The sequence below is a fragment of the Siphateles boraxobius genome, unplaced genomic scaffold (assembly GCF_051911475.1).
Source record: "Siphateles boraxobius isolate OS27281-9 unplaced genomic scaffold, OSU_SipBor_1 160, whole genome shotgun sequence".
Classification (NCBI taxonomy): domain Eukaryota; kingdom Metazoa; phylum Chordata; class Actinopteri; order Cypriniformes; family Leuciscidae; genus Siphateles; species Siphateles boraxobius.
Window position 1 is genome coordinate 683446 of NW_027508767.1, and position 22811 is coordinate 706256.

Below are 22811 nucleotides of genomic sequence, written 5' to 3' on the forward strand. Positions count from 1 at the left end.
CAGCAAGCGGCTCGGCATCAAGATGTCGTCCTCGCACACATCCAAAAATTGGGGTTGAGGCTGAATGCCAAAAAGAGTGTTCTATCTCCATCACAGATAACATCTTTTCTGGGGGTACTATGGGATTCTGTGGCAATGCGGGCTCGCCTGTCGCCTGCCCGCATCGCTACGATTCTCTCAGCTGTAAAAAGAGTAAAGCTAGGCCAGTTGCTCACTGTAAAGCAGTTCCAGAGACTGCTGGGTCTGATGGCAGCAGCGTCCAGTGTTATACCCTGCGGCCTGCTGTACATGAGACCATTACAGTGGTGGCTCAGGACCAAGGGGTTCTCCCCGAGGGGAAACCCCCTCCGCTTGATCAAAGTTACACGGAGTTGTCTCCGTGCTCTGATCATGTGGAGGGATCCTTGGTTTCTGTCCCAGGGACCTGTGTTGGGAGCTCTTTGTCGTCGTGTAACGCTAACGACAGATGCTTCCCTCACAGGCTGGGGGGCGATCATGAGTGGTCGCCCAGCCCAGGGTCTGTGGCAGGACCATCATCGATTTAGGCATATAAATTGTCTAGAGATGTTGGCAGGGTTTCAGGCTCTGAAGCACTTCCTGCCAGACCTGAGAGGTCATCATGTTCTTGTCCGGTCCAACAACACATCGGTGGTCTCTTACATAAACCATCAGGGGGGTCTGCGCTCTCGCCCGTTATACAATCTGGCTCGCAAGATCCTTCTATGGTCCCAGGGGAAGCTTCTCTCATTGAGGGCGATTTATCTCCCGGGGTATTTAAATCGGGGAGCGGACATCCTGTCGAGGCAGGGGCCGAGGCCCGGGGAGTGGAGACTCCACCCCGAGGTGGTGGAGCTCCTTTTGATGCAGTATGGTCGTGCCGAGGTAGACCTATTTGCGTCCAGGGAGACATCACACTGTCCACTGTGGTTTTCTCTCAGTCATCCAGCCCCGCTGGGGTTGGACGCTATGGTGCAGGCGTGGCCGAGGTCACGCCTGTACGCCTTTCCCCCGATTGCTCTGCTCCCAGGAGTTCTGGAGAGGGTTCGCCGGGACGGGGTCAGTCTATTATTGGTAGCCCCGTTTTGGCCGGCCCGTGTATGGTTCACGGACCTAGTGTCTCTTCTAGACAGCTCTCCTCTGGAGATTCCGATCAGGAGGGACCTTCTCTCTCAGGCGAGCGGGTTGATACTTCACCCCCGCCCAGAGTTGTGGAAGCTATGGGCTTGGCCTCTGAGGGGGCCCAGCTCGTAGGGGCTGGTCTCTCAACCGAGGTTGTTGAGACCATCCTTCATTCCAGAGCTCCTTCCACGAGGAGGTTATATGCCTTGAAGTGGAGGCTCTTTACTTCTTGGTGTGGAGAACACCTGTTGGACCCAGTTAACTGCCCAGTGGGTGCAGTGCTGGAGTTGCTCCTTCGTGTTTGGAGTTTTCACCTGGGATGGTGAAGGCTTTTCTCCACCCCAGGCCAGGTTATGTCCCTAAGGTTCCTACCAATGTGGCCAGACCTATAGTTCTGCAGGCCTTCTTTCCTCCTCCTTTTACATCATCTGATCAGGAAAAACTTAATCTGCTCTGCCCTGTTCGGGCTTTAGATGCTTACGTCCACAGAGCTGCCCTGTGGAGAAAATCAGAACAGCTGTTCGTTTGTTTTGGACCACCTAAGAAGGGGTCCCCAGTGTCTAAGCAGAGGATGAGCAAGTGGGTGGTTGAGGCCATCTCACTTGCCTATGAGTCGGTTGGTCAGCCTTCACCTTTGGCTGTCCGAGCTCACTCTACCAGGAGTATGGCGGCTTCCAAAGCCTTATTGTCAGGAGTCTCCCTCCAGGACGTTTGTGATGCGGCAGGCTGGTCCTCACCGCATACTTTCGTCAGGTTTTATGACCTAGACCTCAGCTCCACCCCTGGGGCGCAGGTGCTTTCGGCTGAATTTAATCTTTGATTCACACAGTCGGTCACTTGCTCTTATGGCGACGTGGGTATTAGCGTTCCCGCAGCGTTTCACGCAGCTCGACGTTCCTGAAAGCGAACGTCCCGGGTTACGTATGTAACCCTAGTTCCCTGAAGGAACGAGACGCTGCGTGTCGATGCCATACTCCCGGCATTCCCTTGATCGACTTGCTTCAGACTTTTTCCAGAAGCTGTCGCCATTGTGTTCAGGGGTGTGCTTTATAGTTTCCTGGCCGATGACGTCACTCGTGACGTTCCGTCTTGCCATTGGGCTGATTCCATACGTGCTTCATGACGCACAACGCAAGAGGCGTTCCCGCAGCGTTTCACGCAGCGTCTCGTTCCTTCAGGGAACTAGGGTTATAATACGTAACCCGGGACGATTTCCACTTGTTGATCTTTCTTCCATGGTAAAAGATACGACTGAGAATTTTCTTTTGATCCAATCAATAGCGTTTTATAGAATAGGGAAAGAGTTCTCCTGTTATTCATATGCTTTAAAGTAATTTGTTCTTTGGTAGAAAGTGGGGGTTCCAAATATGTTCTTATACAAGAATATACATAACTCCTGATTTGCAAATATTTGAATATTTGATTGTATTTTGTGACTAACTGTTGAAAAGTCATTAGTGAACTTCCTTCATATAAGTCCTTTAATTTATGCAGCCCTTTTAGCATCCAGTTTTTAAACCCCATATCATTCCTCCCAAGTACAAAATCTTTATTCCCCGAAATTGGTGAAAATACTGAAGTTGTTATTTTCTCCTCCAAAAAAGAATGAGCCTCATACCAAACTAGCATGGTGTTTCTGAGAAAGGGGTTAAGCAAGGGGGTAATCCATCTGCCGGAAACTGAAGCCTCACGGGGGCCGCCATTGTAGCAGAACTTCACCTGCTGTTAGCATTCCATTGACTCCCATTCATTTTGGCGTCACTTTGACAGCGAATAACTTTACATCTGAGGCGTCCAAAGACTTAATTTGTCCATTATTTATTTCTAAAGAAACACGACAATGTATAAAAGGCTCCATTACTTTGTATCTTATGTAATGGCCCCGTAGAAGCCGTTTTTTGTAAAACTAGGCTAACGATTGCGTCTTAACCACGCGACTCTCTGTCGCACAGTAGATAAATTACCGTATAGACAGGAGGAGAAGCTGGCAGGCAATCTTTTACTGTCTATGAGGCAATCGGGGGAACATAGAGGCATAAAGTCAAGGGAGAAGCCCATACATAGAGAGTCCATAAAAGTAACGGGACAAAATATTTCAACAACGTTTTTGAGGAATTAGGTGATTCAGATTTGTCTTGGCACAGCTACTTGAAGATGTACAACTGTCAGACTGTCGTCAAGCTCAGTTTGAGCCTGCGCAGCCCGCTCAGCCATCAGGAAGTGAGTGCTCTAATCGGGCTTCAGTTTCCTCCGTTGAAATAAAGGGGGTCGCTCTGTCCATTTCTTTTACTGTCAATGGGGTTAAGAGTGTCTTTATAAGTGTTTTGATTTGCGCTGAATATATACATATAATGAGTATAATGGGAGCGGTAATCCATCCTTTTCAATATCAATCCAGGCTGGATTATTTGTTTTTGAAAAATAAAACATGGCTGTTCGCAGCTGTGGTATCCAGTAATATAATTTCATATTTGCCAGTTGAAGCCCCTCTCGATCATATGGCAAGTAAATCAGAGACAATCGAAGACGAAGACGTTTGTTTCATATAAACCTAGTAAAGGCTTTCTTAAGAGTAGAAAAAAAGCGCAGGTATTGGAAGAGGGATAGATTGAAAAATATATAAGAATTTTGGTAAAATTTTTATACCCATTACCTCTGAACTTTTTCAAATGATCATAGCTAGGGGTTCAATCGCAAATAAAAACAATGAAGACGACATTGGTCATCCCTGCTGCGTACCTCTCCCCAAACTGAATAAATTCGAGAGACCGGATTATTTGTTATAACTTGAGCTGATGGATCATTGTACATTAATTTCAACCATTTTAAATACCCATCTCCCAGTCCAAATCTTCTAAGTGTCTCAAACAGTTAGTGCCACTCAATCCTGTCGAATGCCTTTTTGGCATCCAAGGATAGAATCGCATGGTCTTTTGTATTATGTTTCTTATGTATTACGTTTAATACTCTGGGAGTATTATGAAAGGCTTGTCTTTCCACAATAAATCCATTCTGATCATTCCTAATGATTTTTGGAATATACACTTCAATCCTCTAGGCCTTGCAAAGTATTTTTGTATCACAGGACATCAATGAAATAGGGCGATTTGATGCTCTGTCTATAGGAGGTTTACCCGGTTTCAGCAAAAGAGTAATTATTGCATATCTTAAAGATGGTGGCAGGATCCCAGTTTTATATGATTCATTAAACATTTCCATAAGGTGCGGCAGCAGCTTCTTAGAAAATTTCTTATAAATTTCTACATGTATGCCATCTGGGCAGGAGCCTTTCCACTATTCATACATTGTACAGCTTCCAAAAATTCCTCAACACAAACTATTTTCCAAATGTATTTTTGCATCTTCAGTCAATTGGGGTAATTCAAGTTAATCTACAAAATTGCTTTGCTCTTCTAAGAATCAAAGCATTCGGAACTATATAATTTTTCGCAATATAGTTTAAAACTATTCTTAATTTCCACTGGGTCAGTCAAGGTTGTGCATTATCTAACGTTATAGAGTTTAAGCTCTGTTCATTTGTATCTTTTTTTTTATTCCCAATGCCAATAATTTCCCAGGTTTTTCACCTTGATAGTATCTTTTAGTATATGATTGTTTTAAACACATCAAATTTTTAGCTATTTTATTACTAGTACAGTTTGTTATATTGAGCTTTTAAGTCAAGTCAAGTCATCCTCATTTATATAGCGCTTTTAACAATGTAGATTGTTTCAAAGCAGCTTTACAGAGATAAACATATAATTTAAGGTAACAGAGATTGGTTTGGTTTTATAGTGGCTCTTGAAAAATGTTTTTTCCAGCTAAAGTTAGTTTTGATTGATTCACTTCTGTCTAAATGATCATTTGTTATAAAATTTTTATTTTATCTTATCACTTTGATAAAATTTACTAATTAAAATTTACGAATTTACGCGAACCGAAAAATTCCACAACGTTTTATCTGTAGAGTGGTATAGGGATCCTCCATAGGGAGAGGCTAGTTGGCACTTCAGCACTGCATTGTCATCAGGTCCAGGCGAAAGTCCTTCGTCAGATCTGGAAACGGCCTGGATCCAGCAGGCTGCGGGAAAACCTCGGGATAAACAAAGACACTAAAATTAGCGTAGATGCCATTCTTCTTATGATGTAACGAGTACATCAGGATTTGAGGGAAGTGTTCCCAGTTCCGGCTGACCTAATCTAAGCAGCCTAATATTGAATTATAGAAGTCTATAGAGTGTTATGTGAATGCTAGGTCAAAGAGATGTGTTTTTAGTCTAGCTTTGGACTGACAGACTGTGTCTGCTTCCCGGACAATGTTAGGAAGATTGTTCCAAAGTTTTGGTGCTAAATAGGAAAAGGATCTACTGTCAGCAGTAGATTTATATATTCTAGGTATTATCAACTGGCCGGAGTTTTGAGATCGCAATAGACGTGAAGGATTATAATGCGTTAAGAGCTCGCTCAAGTACTGGGGAGCTAAACCATTTAGTGCTTTGTAAGTAATCAGCAATATTATAAAATTTATACGATGTTTAATAGGGAGCCAATGCAGTGTTGACAGAACCGGGCTAATATGGTCGTACTTCCTGGTTCTGGTAAGAACTCTAGCGGCTGCGTTTTGAACTAGCTGTAGTTTGTTTATTAAGCGTGCAGGGCAACCACCCAGTAGAGCATTACAATAATCTAGCCTTGATATCATGAACGCATGAACTAGTTGTTCCGCATTTGTCAATGAGAGCATATGACTTAATTTAGATATATTTTTAAGATGGAAAAATGCGGTTTTACAGACACTAGACACGTGACTTTCAAATGAAAGATTGGTATCAAAGAGCACACCCAGGTTCCTAACTGACGACGAAGACTTAACAGAGCAGCCATCAAGTGTTAGACGGTATTCTAGGTTATTACGTGTGGAAGTTTTTTGTCCAATAATTAGAATCTCTGTTTTTTCAGAATTTAGTAGTAGGAAATTACTAGTCATCCCATTTTTGATATCAACTATGCATTCCGATAATTTTGTGAATTGGTGAGTTTCATTAGGTTTGGAAGAAATATAGAGCTGAGTATCATCAGCATTACAGTGAAAGCTAATTCCATGTTTCCTAATGATATCTCCTAAAGGTAGCATGTACAGAGTGAACAGCAGCGGTCCTAGTACTGAGCCTTGTGGTACGCCATACTGAACTTGTGATCGATAAGACATCTCTTCATTTACTGCTACAAACTGATAGCGGTCAGATAAATATGATTTAAACCATGCTAATGCAATTCCACTAATGCCAACATAGTTTTCTAGTCTATTTAAGAGAATGTTGTGGTCAATGGTGTCAAATGCAGCACTAAGATCAAGTAACACTAATAGAGAGATACAACCACGATCGGATGATAAGAGCAAATCATTTGTGACTCTAATGAGAGCTGTCTCAGTGCTATGGTGCGGTCTAAATCCTGACTGGAAATCCTCGCAGATACCATTTCTTTTAAGAAAGGAACACAGTTGTGAGGATACTGCCTTTTCTAGTATCTTTGACAGAAAAGGTAGATTTGAGATCGGCCTGTAATTGACTAATTCTGTAGGATCAAGTTGCGTTTTTATCATAGCCAGCTTAAAGGTTTTTGGTACGTATCCTAGAGACAAAGATGAATTAATGATGTTAAGAAGAGGATCTATGACTTCTGGAAGCATCTCTTTCAGTAGTTTAGTCGGTATAGGGTCTAACATACATGTTGTCGATTTAGATGAATTAACGAGTTTGCAAAATTCTTCCTCTCCTATGGCAACAAATGAATCATATTTTACCTTGGGGAGACTATAATGCACTCCCTGATGTGATGCTGTAGTAGACGGTTGCATATTTATAATTTTGTCCCTAATATTATCAATCTTATAAGTGAAGAAGTTCATAAAGTCATTACTGCTGTGTTTCTTGGAAACTTCTGGGCTTGAAGCTTTCTTTTTCGTTAGTGTAGCCACTTTTTCAAATAAATACCTTGGATTATGTTTATTTTCTTTTAATAGGGTTGAAAAATAAGCAGATCTAGCAGCTTTTAAAGCCTCTCTGTAAGCAATCGAGCTCTCCTTCCATGAAATACCTCTAGTTTTGTTTTCTTCCAGTTGCGCTCCATTTTTCTGGCTGCTCTCTTAAGGGCCCGGGTGTGCTCGTTGTACCACGGCGTTGGACTATTTTCTTTAATCTTTTTTTAGCGCAACGGAGCAACTGTATCTAAAGTGCTGGAAAGGAGAGAGTTAAAAGTTTCTGTTGCAATATCAAGTTCTTCTAAGCTATCTGGGATGCTGAGACGATGAAACTGATTAGGAAGATTATTGATAAAGCAATCTTTAGTGGCAGAAGTGATAGGTCTAACATACTTGTAACATGGAGTTGGCTTTGCAGCCTTGGCTAAATGTAATTTACATGAGACTAGATAATGATCTGAGATGTCGTCGCTCTGCTGCAGAATTTCAACAGCATCAACATTGATTCAATGTGATAATATTAGATCTAGAGTATGATTACGACAATGAGTAGGTCCTGACACGTGTTGTCTATCTCCAATAGAGTTAAGAATGTCTTTAAATGCCAATCCCATTGCATCTTTTCCATTATCTACATGTATATTAAAATCACCAACAATTAGGACTTTATCTGCAGTCAATACTAATTCTGATAGAAAGTCAGCAAATTCTTTGATAAAATCTTTATGGTGCCCTGGTGGCCTGTATACAGTTGCCAGCAGAATTCTCAAACTTGATTTATCGTTTACATTATATATTTTTACATTAAGCACCAACACTTCAAAAAAAATATATTTTAAACTAGATTTTTTAGTGGTTTTGAAAATATTACTATAAATTACAGCAACACCTCCCCCTTTGCCTTTCAGGCGAGGTTCATGTTTATAACAGTAATAATGAGGGGTGGACTCATTTAAAGTAATGTAATCGTCTGGTTTTAGCCAGGTTTCTGTCATACACAGCACATCTAGGTTATAATCTGAAATCATATCATTAATTATGAGTGCTTTTGAAGTAAGGGATTGAATATTCAGCAACCCAAGCTTTATCGTTTGCTCATCTGTATTATATCTATTTTTTATTTGTTGAATATCAATTACATTTTTAACCTTAGATCGGTTTGGACGTTTTTTGGATTTCCAAATTCGGGGAACAGACACAGTCTCTATATGATGATATCTACGTGAAAGAGCCTCTATGTGATGGGATTTATCTGACCTTGGTGACGCGAGGCCGCTAGCAGACGGTCGGTTTAGCCAGTTTGTCTGCTTCCTGACCTGAGCCCCTGAGCCAAATTATTAGAGAGAAGAGCAGCACCATCCCAGGAGGGATGAATACCATTCTCTTTTCAACAGGTCAGGTTTGCCCCAAAAACTTTTCCAATTGTCTATGAATTCTATATTATTTTGCAGACACCACTTAGACAGCCAGCCATTGAGTGATGACAATCTGCTAACTATCTCATCACTCCTTCGAACAGGAAGGGGGCCAGTGCAAATTACAGTGCCTGACATCGTACTTGCGAGTTCAAACACCTCTTTAATATTAATTTTGGTGATCTCCGACTGGCGGGGTCGAACATCATTAGTGCCGACGTGAATAACAATCTTAGAGAATTTACGATTAGCCTTAGCCAGCACTTTTAAATTTGCTTTGATGTCAGGCGCTCTGGCTCCCGGCAAACATGTGACTATGTTGGCTGGTGTCCCTATTTTCACGTTCCGTGTAATAGAATCGCCAATTACCAGGGCACAATCAACAGAATTCTCAGTGGGTGTTTCACTGAGTGGGGCAAATCGATTTGTTGTGGTAATCGGAACGGAAGAGTGGTTTTTTGATCCGTGACTAGAGCGATCCCTCACTGTCACCCATCTGCCTGGCTGCACAGGCAATAATTCAGCCGGAACCGAATCATGTAAAGAGTTCACTATGCTAGGCGCATCCAAAGTAGAATCTAAAGCTCTAGCACACTTATTATCCTCAATTAAAGTTTGGATGCGTGTTTCTAATTCTGAAATCTTCTCCGTCAGCCTGACTGTTTCCTTGCATTTATCACATATAAACCCTGTATTGCCGACGGGGAAGGCTATGCTAAACATGTAACATGAAGTGCAGGTGACAATAACAGGACAAGACATTACTCACCGTGTTTGTTGACTGATTCTTACTCACCTGGGCTTTTTATGAACTCAGAGGCGCGGGCGCGCGAGAGAAAAATAAATAAATAACTGAGCGCACGGGTGGCGCGTTAACAGGCTAGCGAGTTACTAGCGTGTTGTTCTAACAATAACGGAAGCTAGCGATGTCAGGTTAATCTGAGATGTTGTCTAAGCTGTATTTAGTAGTATAAACAACTAGAAATGGTAGTAAATGATGGTTCAAAACAGAAAGAAATACAAAGCTAATACGAGGCTTAGACGGAGCTTACAGCCTCGAAGCAAACAAAACACAGCAGGCAGCTAGGCAGACAGGAGCAATCGATCAGGATCAGGAACAGCAATCGAACCTTTTAATAAAATATGTTGTCTTTGTTTCCTGGTATCGTCTCTTGTAGTTCCAATTCTTTAATCTGGGGATCAAGTTTTCCCAACTGTTTATAGTATTCTTTGGATTTAAATCTTGTGTTGCTCATTGTTTCACCTCTTATATAGGCCTTAAAGGCTTCCCACCTCACTAAAAATACTTGTCTGGTCTGTATTAAACTGAAAATACTCATCAATTTTCGTATCTAAAAATTCAGAATTTTGAAGCCAATTTGCTTGAAATCTAAATCTAAATGGGGTTTAACGGGGTTTAAACTATTTATTTGTACTATAAGCGTTATTGGAGCATGATCAGACAGCAAAATGCTATAATACCAACATCTTCCGATTTTGGACATTAAGCTACTAGAGATTAGGAAGTAGTCAATCCTTGAATAAGTTTTATGGGTATTCGATAAACATGAGTACTCAATTTTATTAGGATTAAAATGTCTCCAAATCTCTGTTAAATTTAGCTCATTATACCTTTTATAATTAGTTTCCTTGACTGGTGGTGAGTATTATCTATACCTGTGGAGCGATCAAGCTGAATGTCCAATACACAATTAAAGCCACCTCCAATTATACACTGTCCAGGATATGATGTCACAGTGTCTGGTTGTGTTTGTGTACGGAGTCGTTGTTAGATGTCCTCACACTTTATGGTTGGTTTCTTGTCTGTTCATGTTTTATTTCTTGTTTTTGGACTGCTTGATTATTTGGATTTGACCCCTGCCTGGAAGACTACGATTTGGATTACCCTATTAAAAACTACTGCTATTGGATTTTCTGCCTCCTGTGTGTGTTACGTGAAATATGATGAAAATGTATCAAATAGCTCAAAGCAGCACGGCTTATCGGCTACACGTCATAACTGCTTGCCATATCACCATCTTTCCTTGTCTCATTGCTAGTGTCCCAGACCCTATCACTTTCCTCAAACCAATGGTTTACAGCTGGAACTTCGGAAGGCTCACCTGACCAGGGAAACGGGCAGTTGGTAACAGAATATCCATTGAAATGGTGTTAATCCAGTTTTAGCTTGTCCCAGTGAGTTCTGAGCATACTCGGCCCAAGGAATTTGCTCCAGCCGTGTTGGTGGCAATCTGACCGCAGATATTTCCCAATCTCCTGAATCTTCCGCTCAGTCTGGCCGTTGGACAGAGTTGTACCCATATGTCAGACTCACTGACACTCCCAAGAGCAGGAAGGCGGCACGCCATACCTGTGAGAATGAATGAGGCCCTCAAACTGACACAATATCCTCAGGAATTCCGAAGTGACAGAAGATGTGTTGGAACAGTGCCTCAGGCTGTTGGTAGACTCCTTAGTGGGGTCAGTTTACAAGCTTTCGAGAAGCGATCAACCCACTAACAGGATGCAGGTGTAGGTGTCCTATTGAGGAAGATCTGACAAAAATTCCACTCCCAAATGTGACCAGGGCCTCCGTGGTATGGGTACCAGTTTCCCTTCAGGCAGGTGGTGTGGAACCTTCAACATGGCACAGACTAAGCATCCTCTGGCGTATTGGGAAACATCCTTGATCATACTAGGCCACCAGTAACAATTACTGAGGAGCGAGAGGGTCTGTTGGCTGTCTGTGTGGATTGAGTACGTGAGGGGCAGACAAATGGATGTTGGCACGTAGATCCGACCTCAAGGGCAGAGATGGTTGCGAGTAGTTTCTGCAATATGATCAATTTCTTTGAAAAAAATACACATGGATGGAGTCTCGGGGATTCCCCTGCTACTGAGATAGTACAGCTCCTACCTGTTACTGGCCTTCTGCTCCGGGATGGACAGTGGATAAATCCTTCCTTTAGGTAGAGTAGAAACAGGCAGCAGATCGATGGCATAGTCCCATGGCCAATGAGGTGGTAATTTGGTTGCCAACTGCTTACTAAAAGACATCCTGGAACTCAGGACGTATTTCTTGCTGTGTTGTTACTTATGGACTCTCAACAGGGAAGACGATGTTCTGAAGATGTGGTGACTTTCTTGATGACTGGTTTCTTGACAGGTTCAATACTGTTCTTGAAACACCTCTCCCCATTTCAGGATTTCTCCCCTGATCCAGCATACCGTAGGTGAGTATTGCATCTTTGCATGTAGGTGAGCATCCAAGGGCATCCCAGGATGACGATCCTTCCAGCACCAGAAAGAGATCTTTTCTTCATGAAGATTTCCTATGTGCGTTACTCCGCATTGGACAGATGGACAGTGTCGACTTGCATGGGTTATGGTGCTGGTGTTGTGACAGGCGGTGAGGCGGAGAGATGTGAGTGAACGGGTTGATCCAGCGAACAGGCATACAGGCGGAATGTGGATTGAGAATTGAATAAAGTTTTCCAGACCAATGATGTCATCATAAATGGCCCTTTGTTGACGAATGGTGGAATTAAGTCCTTGACGGCAAGCTGTTATTAATGCAGCTTCATTCCAACCACCTTTAGCTGTTAATTAGGGGTGTAACGATATTCAAACCGAACCGAAAAACCGCGATACAGAACCAATGATACCAATCGCGATTCTCTCATGGCGTACCGAACACGCCCCGCCCCCTGCTACCCCGCCCAGCCCACGATGAGCTCATCGGACCTCATGTATTATGTGTACACAACAAAGTCAGTTTTGTAGCCTAACCACCATTAACACCATATAATAGCAAGCCCCATGTTTTGTTATAATGAGCAAGGTATAATCTTTCAAGTTATGTCTTTTCAAGTTTCAAGCTATGATCACGAAATTCAAACAATAAATGGCATTTTTGCGCTCTTTGATGTGGCGTGAGATCGCAGTACTAGCTCCTCATTTCAAGCGGCAGCGAGTAAACGCGATCATCTCTTCCTCAGTTACAGAAAAACATCAATGGACAGTATAGTATACAGTATACAATATAAGTATACAGTATACTTACTGAAAGGCATCATAACTCATGTAATCGCTCAATCAGTGTTTCAGCAGCGGAAAGACGTCAATAAAACAGCTTAGTATTTCACATAGTATTATATTTGCCTCAGCAGGCAAGTCATCCAAATGAACTCTTGTACTTAATAATATGCACTATATTAGCCTATATTAGGCTATATTTTACTTAACCTGTTAATAATATCTTGATTATTTAATGTATGTTTAAAATATCTTTCATGAAAATGACAGCAACTCTGTAAATTATTATATTTCAATAACGAATTAGAAGTTAATGCAAAAACTGCCTTATGTTCAGTTTACATGTTTTCATACAATGTGTTGGGTGTTGATTATTATATCTAAATAATAAATAGCATCTGGTTTAGGCTAAAAGTCTAGGCTCTGTTGTTAACCTTAATGTTATAGTAATGTTAGGGCTCCCTATATAGTTTACAGCATTAGTAGATCTTTTTTCTTGAATCCTTGCGTTTTAATCCAAAATGTTTAATTGTAATTGAATTCATTTAAAGACAAAGACACAATTTTTTCATTAAACCACTGTTTAAAAAAAAACAAAAAAAGCAATTTTAGCTTTCTAAACCCCACCCCACCCCACCGAACTGAAACCGAACCGAACCGAGACGTCAAAACCGTGGGAAGAACCGAACCGCCAGTTTTGTGTATCGTTACACCCCTACTGCTAATGTGCGGAATTTCAAAGTATAATCTGCAACAGGAAGTTTACCTTGATAGAAACTGAAAAGTTGATCATGCACTGACTTTGGACTCAGTTTGGCCAAAAATCTCCTTGAACTGGTTGGTAAATGCTGTAAAGGAATTCACCATGGGTCCACTTGCTTCCCAGATGGAATTAGCCCATTGCAACGCTCTGTCGGATAGACATGAGATGATGTATGCTATCTTTGCTTGATCCTTTGGATATAACTGTGGTTGCATCAGAGTATCATGTACCATGCATCATGTACCAAATCAGAGAATGGGTCAGGAGATGGATTCAGGACTTCACTAGCTTCGGCTACTTGTTGTATTGTTAGATCTGGTCTTCTGTCCCAATAACAGATACTCCCTTTTTGTTTTAGTTTTTTTTTTGTCTGGTGTCATTATGTATTGTGGTTGTTTTCCTGTTCTCCTGAGTTTCTATGCTCTGTGATCGTTTGGATTGTTGGATTAAAGTCTGTTTGTTTCTTATGTTCTCCTGCTTTGTGTAATTTGTGCATATCGTGACATAACTATATTGCCTCTGTTTTATATCAGTGTTCCAATATTACCATCTTAAAGAGAAAAGTCTTTCATGCATTTAGAGAAGATTGTATGTAAGATTGTGGCCAAAACTGGTACTGCAATCCCTTTCAAATTACTGTACAGCAGTGTATCCTCTCCCCCTCCTCCCTGACTCAAGGTTGCCAGATAGGCTGCAGGATCCAGCAGGAACATATACAGGCTGCTACAAGAAGCTTTTTCTGTTAATTATGTTTATGCTTCAAATGAGAGATGTTTTGCAAAGTAATTATATATCGCAAAAATTTACTAATGGCGATTAGCCAAATATAATCGTAAAGATGTACGCTTGTATGTGACAGTACATTGTTAGAACAGTAGCTGTTAGTTAGTCTAACTTGTAACGGTAGGTATCTGTCATTAACGTAAGTACAAGCACAAGCCTCTGTCACTGTGTGTAACCGATATCAAAGATACAGCTATTCATTTAGCTGAAGCTATAAGTGATTGCAACCAGCTGTATTTTTTAATTTACCCTGTAGTACATGTCCATGACGCTAAAATATGTGATGTGAAAGATTACGTGTCATTCTATTATTTTTGGCTGTAGAACTTGCATGATAAACAATAAGGGGCGTGCTAATGTTGTTTTCCTCAGCGTCTCAGCATAATGAAAGAGAAACGGGCTCTGATAATGCATTGCTAATGTTAGCAATGACGACTCGCCGTTTTTATTACCCAAACTATTCCTTACCTTTTCAATTCGATTACCCACCTCCTCCATATGAGCTAACGTAACGTTACTTTGCAAGAACATGCATAACTTTGTTCGACTGTCATGAATATTTGAAATGTCCATTTACATCAAGTAAGTTCGCCAAGCATAGATGAATCTTAGTTACCTGTCCAGAAATTCTTCTCCGTTTTCAGCCGTCTCCATCTTTCAAAGGCATCTCCTATACAGATCCTTGTTTAATTTCGGACTTTGTCACGAAGTATTTCGGATTCATAACAAGTATTTTTTTTGTTTCGCAACGTTAGACATTTTTTTATCCGATTCCGACACGTTTGTAGCTGCAGCTGTGGTAACTAGAGCAGAGCTTGCAACCCGGATGCCGCAACACTACTGACTTTGTGATTGGTAGATAGGTTGAGGGTGGCGCATCAGACCAAAACACAACATGATAACATAAACATCAGTTGAGGGCTGCAACTTCATTTTTTAAATGACAATATCCTGGCCGGACTACTGTTGTCATTGATATAAGTATTTGAAATGAACATGATTTCTTAATGTCTAGTTACATATCAGGGCCATTTTATGATTAATTGAAATACATTTCTTACATACAGCTCCTTTAACTATTAAATGTCTCGCATCAAACCCTCAGACACACCGCCTGCACACAGAAGGCAGGGAGATAAGTTGGGCACTCAATTATTTGAAAATTTAGGGTTTTACACCAATCCTTACATTGTTTTTTGTTTATTTGTTTTAGAAACACTATACCCGAGTAAAATAAGTTTATATGGACCTAATTGTTAATTTGAAATAATTAGACAGTATTTACATTTTTTACTTTTTCACTGTTCTCTGTGAAAAACTTTTCACCAAACATTTAGGAACTAGTTTATTAGGAACAAAAAAAAATATCTTTCGATAGGGGACAGTAAATCATATTGAAAAAAGGTGCCCTATAATATTCTCTGAAGAGTTTTGGCTTATTTGATCATTCTGTCAATCTAAGTCTAGGGAATTTTGGGAATTTCAGTTAGAAAAATCAGAGCAGTATGTTGACTTTCTCAAGCCAGGATAGCATCGTATAGGATGTAACACTGCTACCATTTCACACTTTTCCTCAGTGTGAGACACAAAAAAACGCTATTGGTCACTTTTCTTTTGATAATTCTCTCTAAATAAATGAGTACATATAAGATATAATATTTTTCCCTTTTTTTGCTATTCTCTTACATAATTCTGTATTTCTGTCAGGCGATGCAGTACATGGAGCTTCTCCCTGAAGAAAGACGACCCGTGGCTGGCACAGAAGGATCATTATATCGCCACAGGCAACTGTTCAGACAGCTACCTTCCTATGATCACGACCCTGCATACTGCCACAGCCTGTCCGAGGAGGAGCTTAAAGCTATGGCTCAGTTTGTGAAATACTACAAGGAGGAATCCTTAGGAGTGGGAGAAGTCGCCTTGCCTGGAGAAAAAGGTACAGCCGAGAAGATTGAAAATACCCCCGAGGAACAGCCGGATGATGAGCGCAGTACTAATGGAACAGCACAGTCTCCTCTCAGTGAATATGTAAGTTAGTGAAGGATTTGCAGATGGGTAACAGGGTAAACTAACCGGAGACATAATTAGTGCCAACATGAATAACAATCTCACAGTATTTACGTTTAGCATCAGCCAGCACTTTTAAATTTGGTAATTTAAAAATTAGCCGTTTAATGTCAACTGAGGCTAGGGCACCTTTACAAAAAATAAGTATATTTCAAGTTAATTTTAAATATACTTGTAGTACACTTACACCGTGTCCTAACTACACGCGGTGCACAATAAAAGGTATCTTTTCCTTTATATCAATGTACTAGAAGTATACTTGTAAGTATACTTGTAACAGTAGTAAACTGAGTACACAACTAGTTTACAACTCAGGTTTACAACGTTTGTACTGCAACTTTGTATTACAAGTTAACTTATAGGTATACTGATAGTTTACTAGTCAAATACTTGTAGCATATTTTTTTAGTTTATGAAAGTACACTTTGAAGTATACTCTCTGTTAACTACTAGTTTAGTAGTTTTATAATTCAAGTATACTTGTAAGTTTTTTTTAAGTTAATTTAACATCGTACTTAGTTTACTATTTATATGTTGTTTTGCACATTAAGTAGGGCTGGGACGGTTACCGCATTACCGCAATAGCGCGGTCACGTGACGCCTAGCGCGGGTCTGAGCTTGTCACCGTCATCACGGCAAAAACATTGGCCTGCACATGTGTGCACGTTGTGTCTAATGACATGGATTCATTGATTCTAATGACATGGATTATGTCTAATGACATTGCGTCTTACATGGATTCAAGGTTTTCTGAAGAAAACTTATCATCAGAAGATGGAGCAAATCCGGAAAATTTTTTTTGGACCAATTTTCAAAACCGCACCCGCCTGCCATCCGCTGACTGTTTTAAGGTCTATGGGCGATGCAAGGTGCTGCTGGCGCAACTTGAAAGAGTTAATCGAGTTCATTAACACCTACTTCACAGTCGTTTCCTCTTATTCGGTTCGACATTTCATTCAGTAATGTGTGATCGCTTTATTTCACGTGTGTATAAGCAATGAATGCTGCTTCGCCTGTGTTTTGAATCAGAGATTCTGTACTAGAAGATGCGTAATAGCGCCCCCTAATGTATAACAGTGAAAACCTTGATAACGTCTCGGTTACGTATGTAACCCTAGTTCCCTGATAGGGAACGAGACGCTGCGTCAAACGCTGTGGGAACGCCCCTGCGTTGTGCATCATGAAGCACGTATGGAATCAGCCCAATGGAGAGATGGAACGTCATAGGCGGGTGACGTCATCGACCAGGAAACTATAAAGCACCCCATAAACACAAGCGCAACAGCTTCTGATAGGCCTGAAGGAAGCGCTAGCGGGAATGCCGGGAGTATGGTGGAATGACGCAGCGTCTCGTTCCCTATCAGGGAACTAGGGTTACATACGTAACCGAGACGTTCCCTTTCAAGGGAACTCGAGCTGCGTCAAACGCTGTGGGAACGCTAATACCCACGTCGCCATAGGACCAAGTGCCATGTGAGAACTAGCGCACAGAGGACGAGAGCACCTGTGGTAGAACTTAAGTCTAGGTCGTAGAACTTAATGAAAGTATGCGGTGAAGACCATCCAGCCGCATCACAAACGTCACTGAGGGAAACTCCTGACAGTATGGCTTTAGAAGCCGCCATACTCCTGGTAGAGTGGGCTCGTACAGCCAAAGGTGAAGGCTGACCAGCCGACTCATAGGCAAGTGAGATAGCCTCGACCACCCACTTGCTCATTCTCTGTTTAGACGCGGGACACCCCTTCTTGGGTGGCCCAAAGCACACAAATAGTTGTTCTGACTTCCTCCACAGGGCAGTTCTGTGGACATAGGCGTCTAACGCCCTTTAAGGGCAGAGTAAATTAAGTTTCTCCTGGTCAGACGACAGAAATGGAGGAGGATAAAAGGCCTGCAGAACTGTAGGTCTAACAACATTAGTAGGGACCTTGGAAACGTAACCTGGTCTAGGATGCAGAAAAGCCTTAACCATGCCAGGCGAAAATTCTAGGCGAGAGGGTGAAACCGACAGAGCCTGCAAATCTCTGATTCTCTTTGGTGAGGAGATAGCAAGAAGAAAGATAGTCTTAAACGTGAGAAACTTCTCAGGAACTTCTTCGATAGGTTCAAGAGGAGCTAGGGAAAGACCTTCTAATACGATGGCCAGATCCCAGGCCGGCACCCTCGTACGAACTGCTGGCCTCACCCTCAGTGTGCCACGAAGGAAACGAGTTATAAGCGGGTATCTCCCAAGAGAAACTCCACTGAAAGGGACGTGGTAAGCAGCCAGTGCCGCCACATACACCTTTAGTGTGGAGGGGGATAGCCCTGTGGAGAAGCACTCCTGCAGGAATTCCAGCACTGCACCCACTGGGCAGTTAACTGGGTCCTGCAGGTGCTCTCCACACCAAGAAGTGAAGAGTTTCCACTTCAAGGCATAAAGCTTCCTCATGGATGGAGCTCTGGAGTGAAGAATGGTCTCAAAAACCTCGGTTGAGAGACCAGAGTTCATGAGCTGGGCCCCCTCAGAGGCCAAGCCCACAATACTGGGCGGGGGTGAAATATCATGCTGCCCGCCTGAGAGAGTAGATCCCTCCTCACCGGGAGCTCCAAGGGAGAGCCGTCCAGGAGAGAAATCAGGTCCGCAAACCATACTCGGTCCGGCCAGAACGGGGCTACTAATAGTAGGCCGACCCCGTCCCGGCGAACCCTCTCCAGAACTCCAGGTAGCAGAGCAATCGGGGGAAAGGCGAACAGACGTGACCTCGGCCACGGCTGCACCATAGCATCCAACCCCAGAGGGGCTGGATGGCTGATGGAAAACCACAGATGACAATGCGTGGTCTCCTCGGAAGCGAACAGGTCCACCTCGGCACGACCGAAACTCAACCAAAGGAGCTCCACCACCTCGGGATGGAGTCTCCAATCCCCCGGCCTCGGCCCCTGTCTCGACAGGGAGTCTGCTTTGGGACCACAGGAGGATCTGACGGGCCAACTTGTAAAGCCGGCGAAACCGCAGGCCCCCCTGATGATTTATATAAGAGACCACCGACGTGTTGTCTGACTGAACTAACACATGATGACCTCTCAGGTCTGCTAGGAAGTGTTTCAGAGCCTGGAACACCGCCAACATCTCTAGACAATTTATAAGCCGTGATAGATGATGGTCCTGCGGAGAAGGACCAGCCCTTGGGCTGGACGACCACTCGTGACCGCCCCCCACCCTATGAGGGAAGCATCCGTCGTTAGCGTTACGCGACGACAAAGAGCCCCCAACACAGGCCCTTTGAATAGGAACCAAGTTTCTTTCCACATGACCAGAGCACGAAGGCAGCGCCGCGTGACTTTGACCGTGCGGAGCGGATTTCCCCTCGGGGAGAATCCCTTGGTCCTGAGCCACCACTGTAGCGATCTCATATACAACAGGCCGCAAGGTATAACGTCGGACGCTGCTGCCATCAGACCCGACAGTCTCTAAAACTGTTTTACAGTATGTAGCTGGCCTAGCTTTACTTGTTTCACAGCTGAGAGAATCGAAACGATGCGGGTCGGAGCGAGTCGCGCCTGCATCGAAACCCAAACCCAAACGACACCCAGAAAAGTGGTCTTCTGAGGAGATAATACACTTTTCTTTGCATTCAGCCTCAACCCCAACTTCCTGATATGAACGAGAACGACATCTCAATGTCGAACCGCCATCTGCTCTGTCTCAACTAAAATCAACCAATCGTTGATGTAATTGAGGACACGAACACCCTGAAGCCTCAGGGGCACTAGTGCTGCGTCCATGCATTTCGTGAAAGTGCGGGGAGATAATGCTAGGCCAAACGGAAGAACCCTGTGCTGGTACACATCGGCCCCGAAGGCGAATCTCAGGAACTTCCGGTGTTGTGGAAGGATGGAAATGTGGAAGTAGGCGTCCCTTAGATCTATCGTGACAGACCAGTCCTCGGATCTGATTTGTGACACGATCTGCTTGATAGAGAGCATCTTGAATTTTGGCTTCCCTACCGAGCGATTCAATAGGCGCAGGTCTAAAAAAGGACGCAACCCCCCATCCTATTTTGGAACGATGAAATATCGGCTGTAATAGCCTGACTCCACACTGGGAGGAGGAACCCGTTCTATAGCCTCCTTTTGAAGGAGTGCTTTCACCTCTTGTTCCATAACCAGAGCCTGCTCGGGGCCCACCACTGTAGGCATAACCCCTCTGAATCTAGGTGGACGACACCTGAATTGGATAGCATAATCCCTTTCTATTGTCTGCAGGACCCAATGAGATATTTTTGGAAGGCTTTTCCACTCTGCCAGAAATTCTACTAAGGGTACCAGTCTCTCGAGACTGGCCTCTGGTGTAACTTGAGCAGCAAACGCAGCGCCCTGTAACAGCACACCGGCAGGGAACAACTGGTCTAACCGCTCTGAAACCCTCCTCAGAGGGAGCGAGCGTCCCTCGGGAAATCGCTCGCTGGGACCGTTTGCGCCCCGGCATGAAGGCGGGGTTGGCAGAACGGGCCCCTGAGGGCACCGAGGAAGAATGGGCACCGTAGAAAGAGATGAACACCTTTCCGCCTCGGTGGGGACCAACCTCAGTGTCCTGCGCGCCGTGGCGCCAGGACTTCTTCTTAGCCGAAGCCTTCTTAGCTAATATAACTGTCCTCAGATCAGTTCTATTACTGGGAGATTTCGGCTGAGAGTGCCGCGGCTGAGCCCACTGTCCAGCAGGGGGAGCACGAGAAGCGACACTCTGCTTCAGCGCCCTATATGATGAGCTCGCAGACGGCCGGGGCTGCTCCCGCTCAGCAGCCCCAAGGACATGAATTTTTAAAGGGAGAAATTTCTTAAAAGCTGTTGTTTGCTTTTCCTTCTCCTGGAATTTATCGATGACAGAATTTACAGCATCGCCAAATAAACCCAGGGGGGAGAGAGGAGTGTCTAAAAGGAAAGCTTTTTCTTTTTCTTTTATATTTGTCTGATTTAACCACAGATGTCTTTCTGCGGCCACCAGAGCTGCCATAGATCAACCCACTAGCTTGGCCGACTCTCTGGTTGCGCGCAGGGATAAATCAGCAGCCTGACGCAGTTCGCGAACCACGTCAGCACTGACCTCCTCACTCTCACTCACGTCCCTCAGCAGGTCAGCCTGGTATGCCTGCATAATAGACATAGTATGCAGACATGACGCAGCCTGACCCGCCGGCGAATACGCTTTACCCACAAAAACCGAAATATTTCTAAGAGGCTTGGTGGGAAATGCCTTAACAGATGACGCAGCCTCGAGGGAGAGAAAACTCGCAAGCGTCTCTTCCACGCGAGGCATAGCCGAATAACCAGATGATTTTGCCCCCACAATATTAGAATAAGTCTGGGGACTAAACACTCTATATGACACCGTTTTTTTCCACGATTTCGACACCTCAGTGTGGAGATCGGGAAAAAACGGCAAGCACCGGCGTGGAGGTTGCACTCGTGACGGCAAAAATCTCTCATCTAATTTTGATTTAGAAACAGACTCCTGTCTAGTCACTGGCCATACAATGCTGAGTTTTTCTACAGCTCTTGTTAATACCTCCACTAGCTCATCAATTTCGGGAGTGTAAGGTGGCGAATCCTCCACATCTCCCTCATTTATAACTGGTGCCTCAGCCCGAGCGGAAGAAACCGCAGCGCGTGCTTCCGAACACGGGACTGAGGCACTGGATCTCACAGGTGAAGGGAGAGATAAGGCAGAGCCCGTCTCTAACCCCACTGAAAGATCCATATGCGATCCCCACGATACGCGTCGTCGCTCTGCCTCGGCAAGAGCGGGACCCGAACCGCGGGGAGCGCGCACCGAACCGTTAACCTCGAAGAGCGCCCGGCGGGAGCGGAGCGTCCTTTTAATATATATATATATATATATATATATATAAATTGTTTGTGTGGTGCAGAGTATGTAAAGACAGACAATATTCACACAGGGACAGATTCACATATAGCGCGACTGAAGACACAGAAAGCTGTTGCGCTTGTGTTTATGGGGTGCTTTATAGTTTCCTGGTCGATGACGTCACCCGCCTATGACGTTCCATCTCTCCATTGGGCTGATTCCATACGTGCTTAATTACGCACAACGCAGGGGCGTTCCCACAGCGTTTGACGCAGCTCGAGTTCCCTTGAAAGGGAACCTGAAAATTCAGTCAGTGTTGGAGAAAGAGTAAAGTAGATTTAAAGTTAATTCCAAATTCCAATGTACACTACCATTGGACTACCCTACACAAAAATTCAGATTCTCTGAACGTATCAGTTTTCTTTATAAATCAATATTTTCAAACAATGTAAGTTTATAAGACAGAATGTAATGTGAAAAAAGTATTTAATTGGCAACTCAATCAAAAAATTAAACAAATAAAAGCCAAGTATACTTAATTGTACTTTAAGTATATCTCGATCAAAAGATTAAGTACAAGTATAGGCCAAATATACTTGTGTAATTTTAAGTATATTTCTAAAAAGTTCATAAAAAGTAGACTGAAAGTATACTTTCTTATCTTTAGCTTAAAAGAAGTATACTAATATCATACTGTCAAACTTCTTTTTTGTTAGGGCAGGGTTGTCCAATCCTTGTCCTGGAGGGCCAACGTCCTGCAGAGTTTAGCTCCAACAATCCCAACAAGATTCTTATTTTCC

At 43.2% G+C, this 22811-nt stretch overlaps 1 protein-coding gene across 1 annotated transcript in view; it reads left to right on the top strand.

Moving 5' to 3' along the window:
* The window catches only part of lmcd1 (LIM and cysteine-rich domains 1), a 115141-nt gene that overhangs the window by 68165 nt on the left and 24165 nt on the right, over nt 1-22811 (top strand). Inside the window, exon 4 of the mRNA XM_077231975.1 lies at nt 15806-16126. Within this exon, the coding sequence (XP_077088090.1) occupies nt 15806-16126 (321 nt within the window). The remainder of the gene's footprint in view (nt 1-15805; nt 16127-22811) is intronic.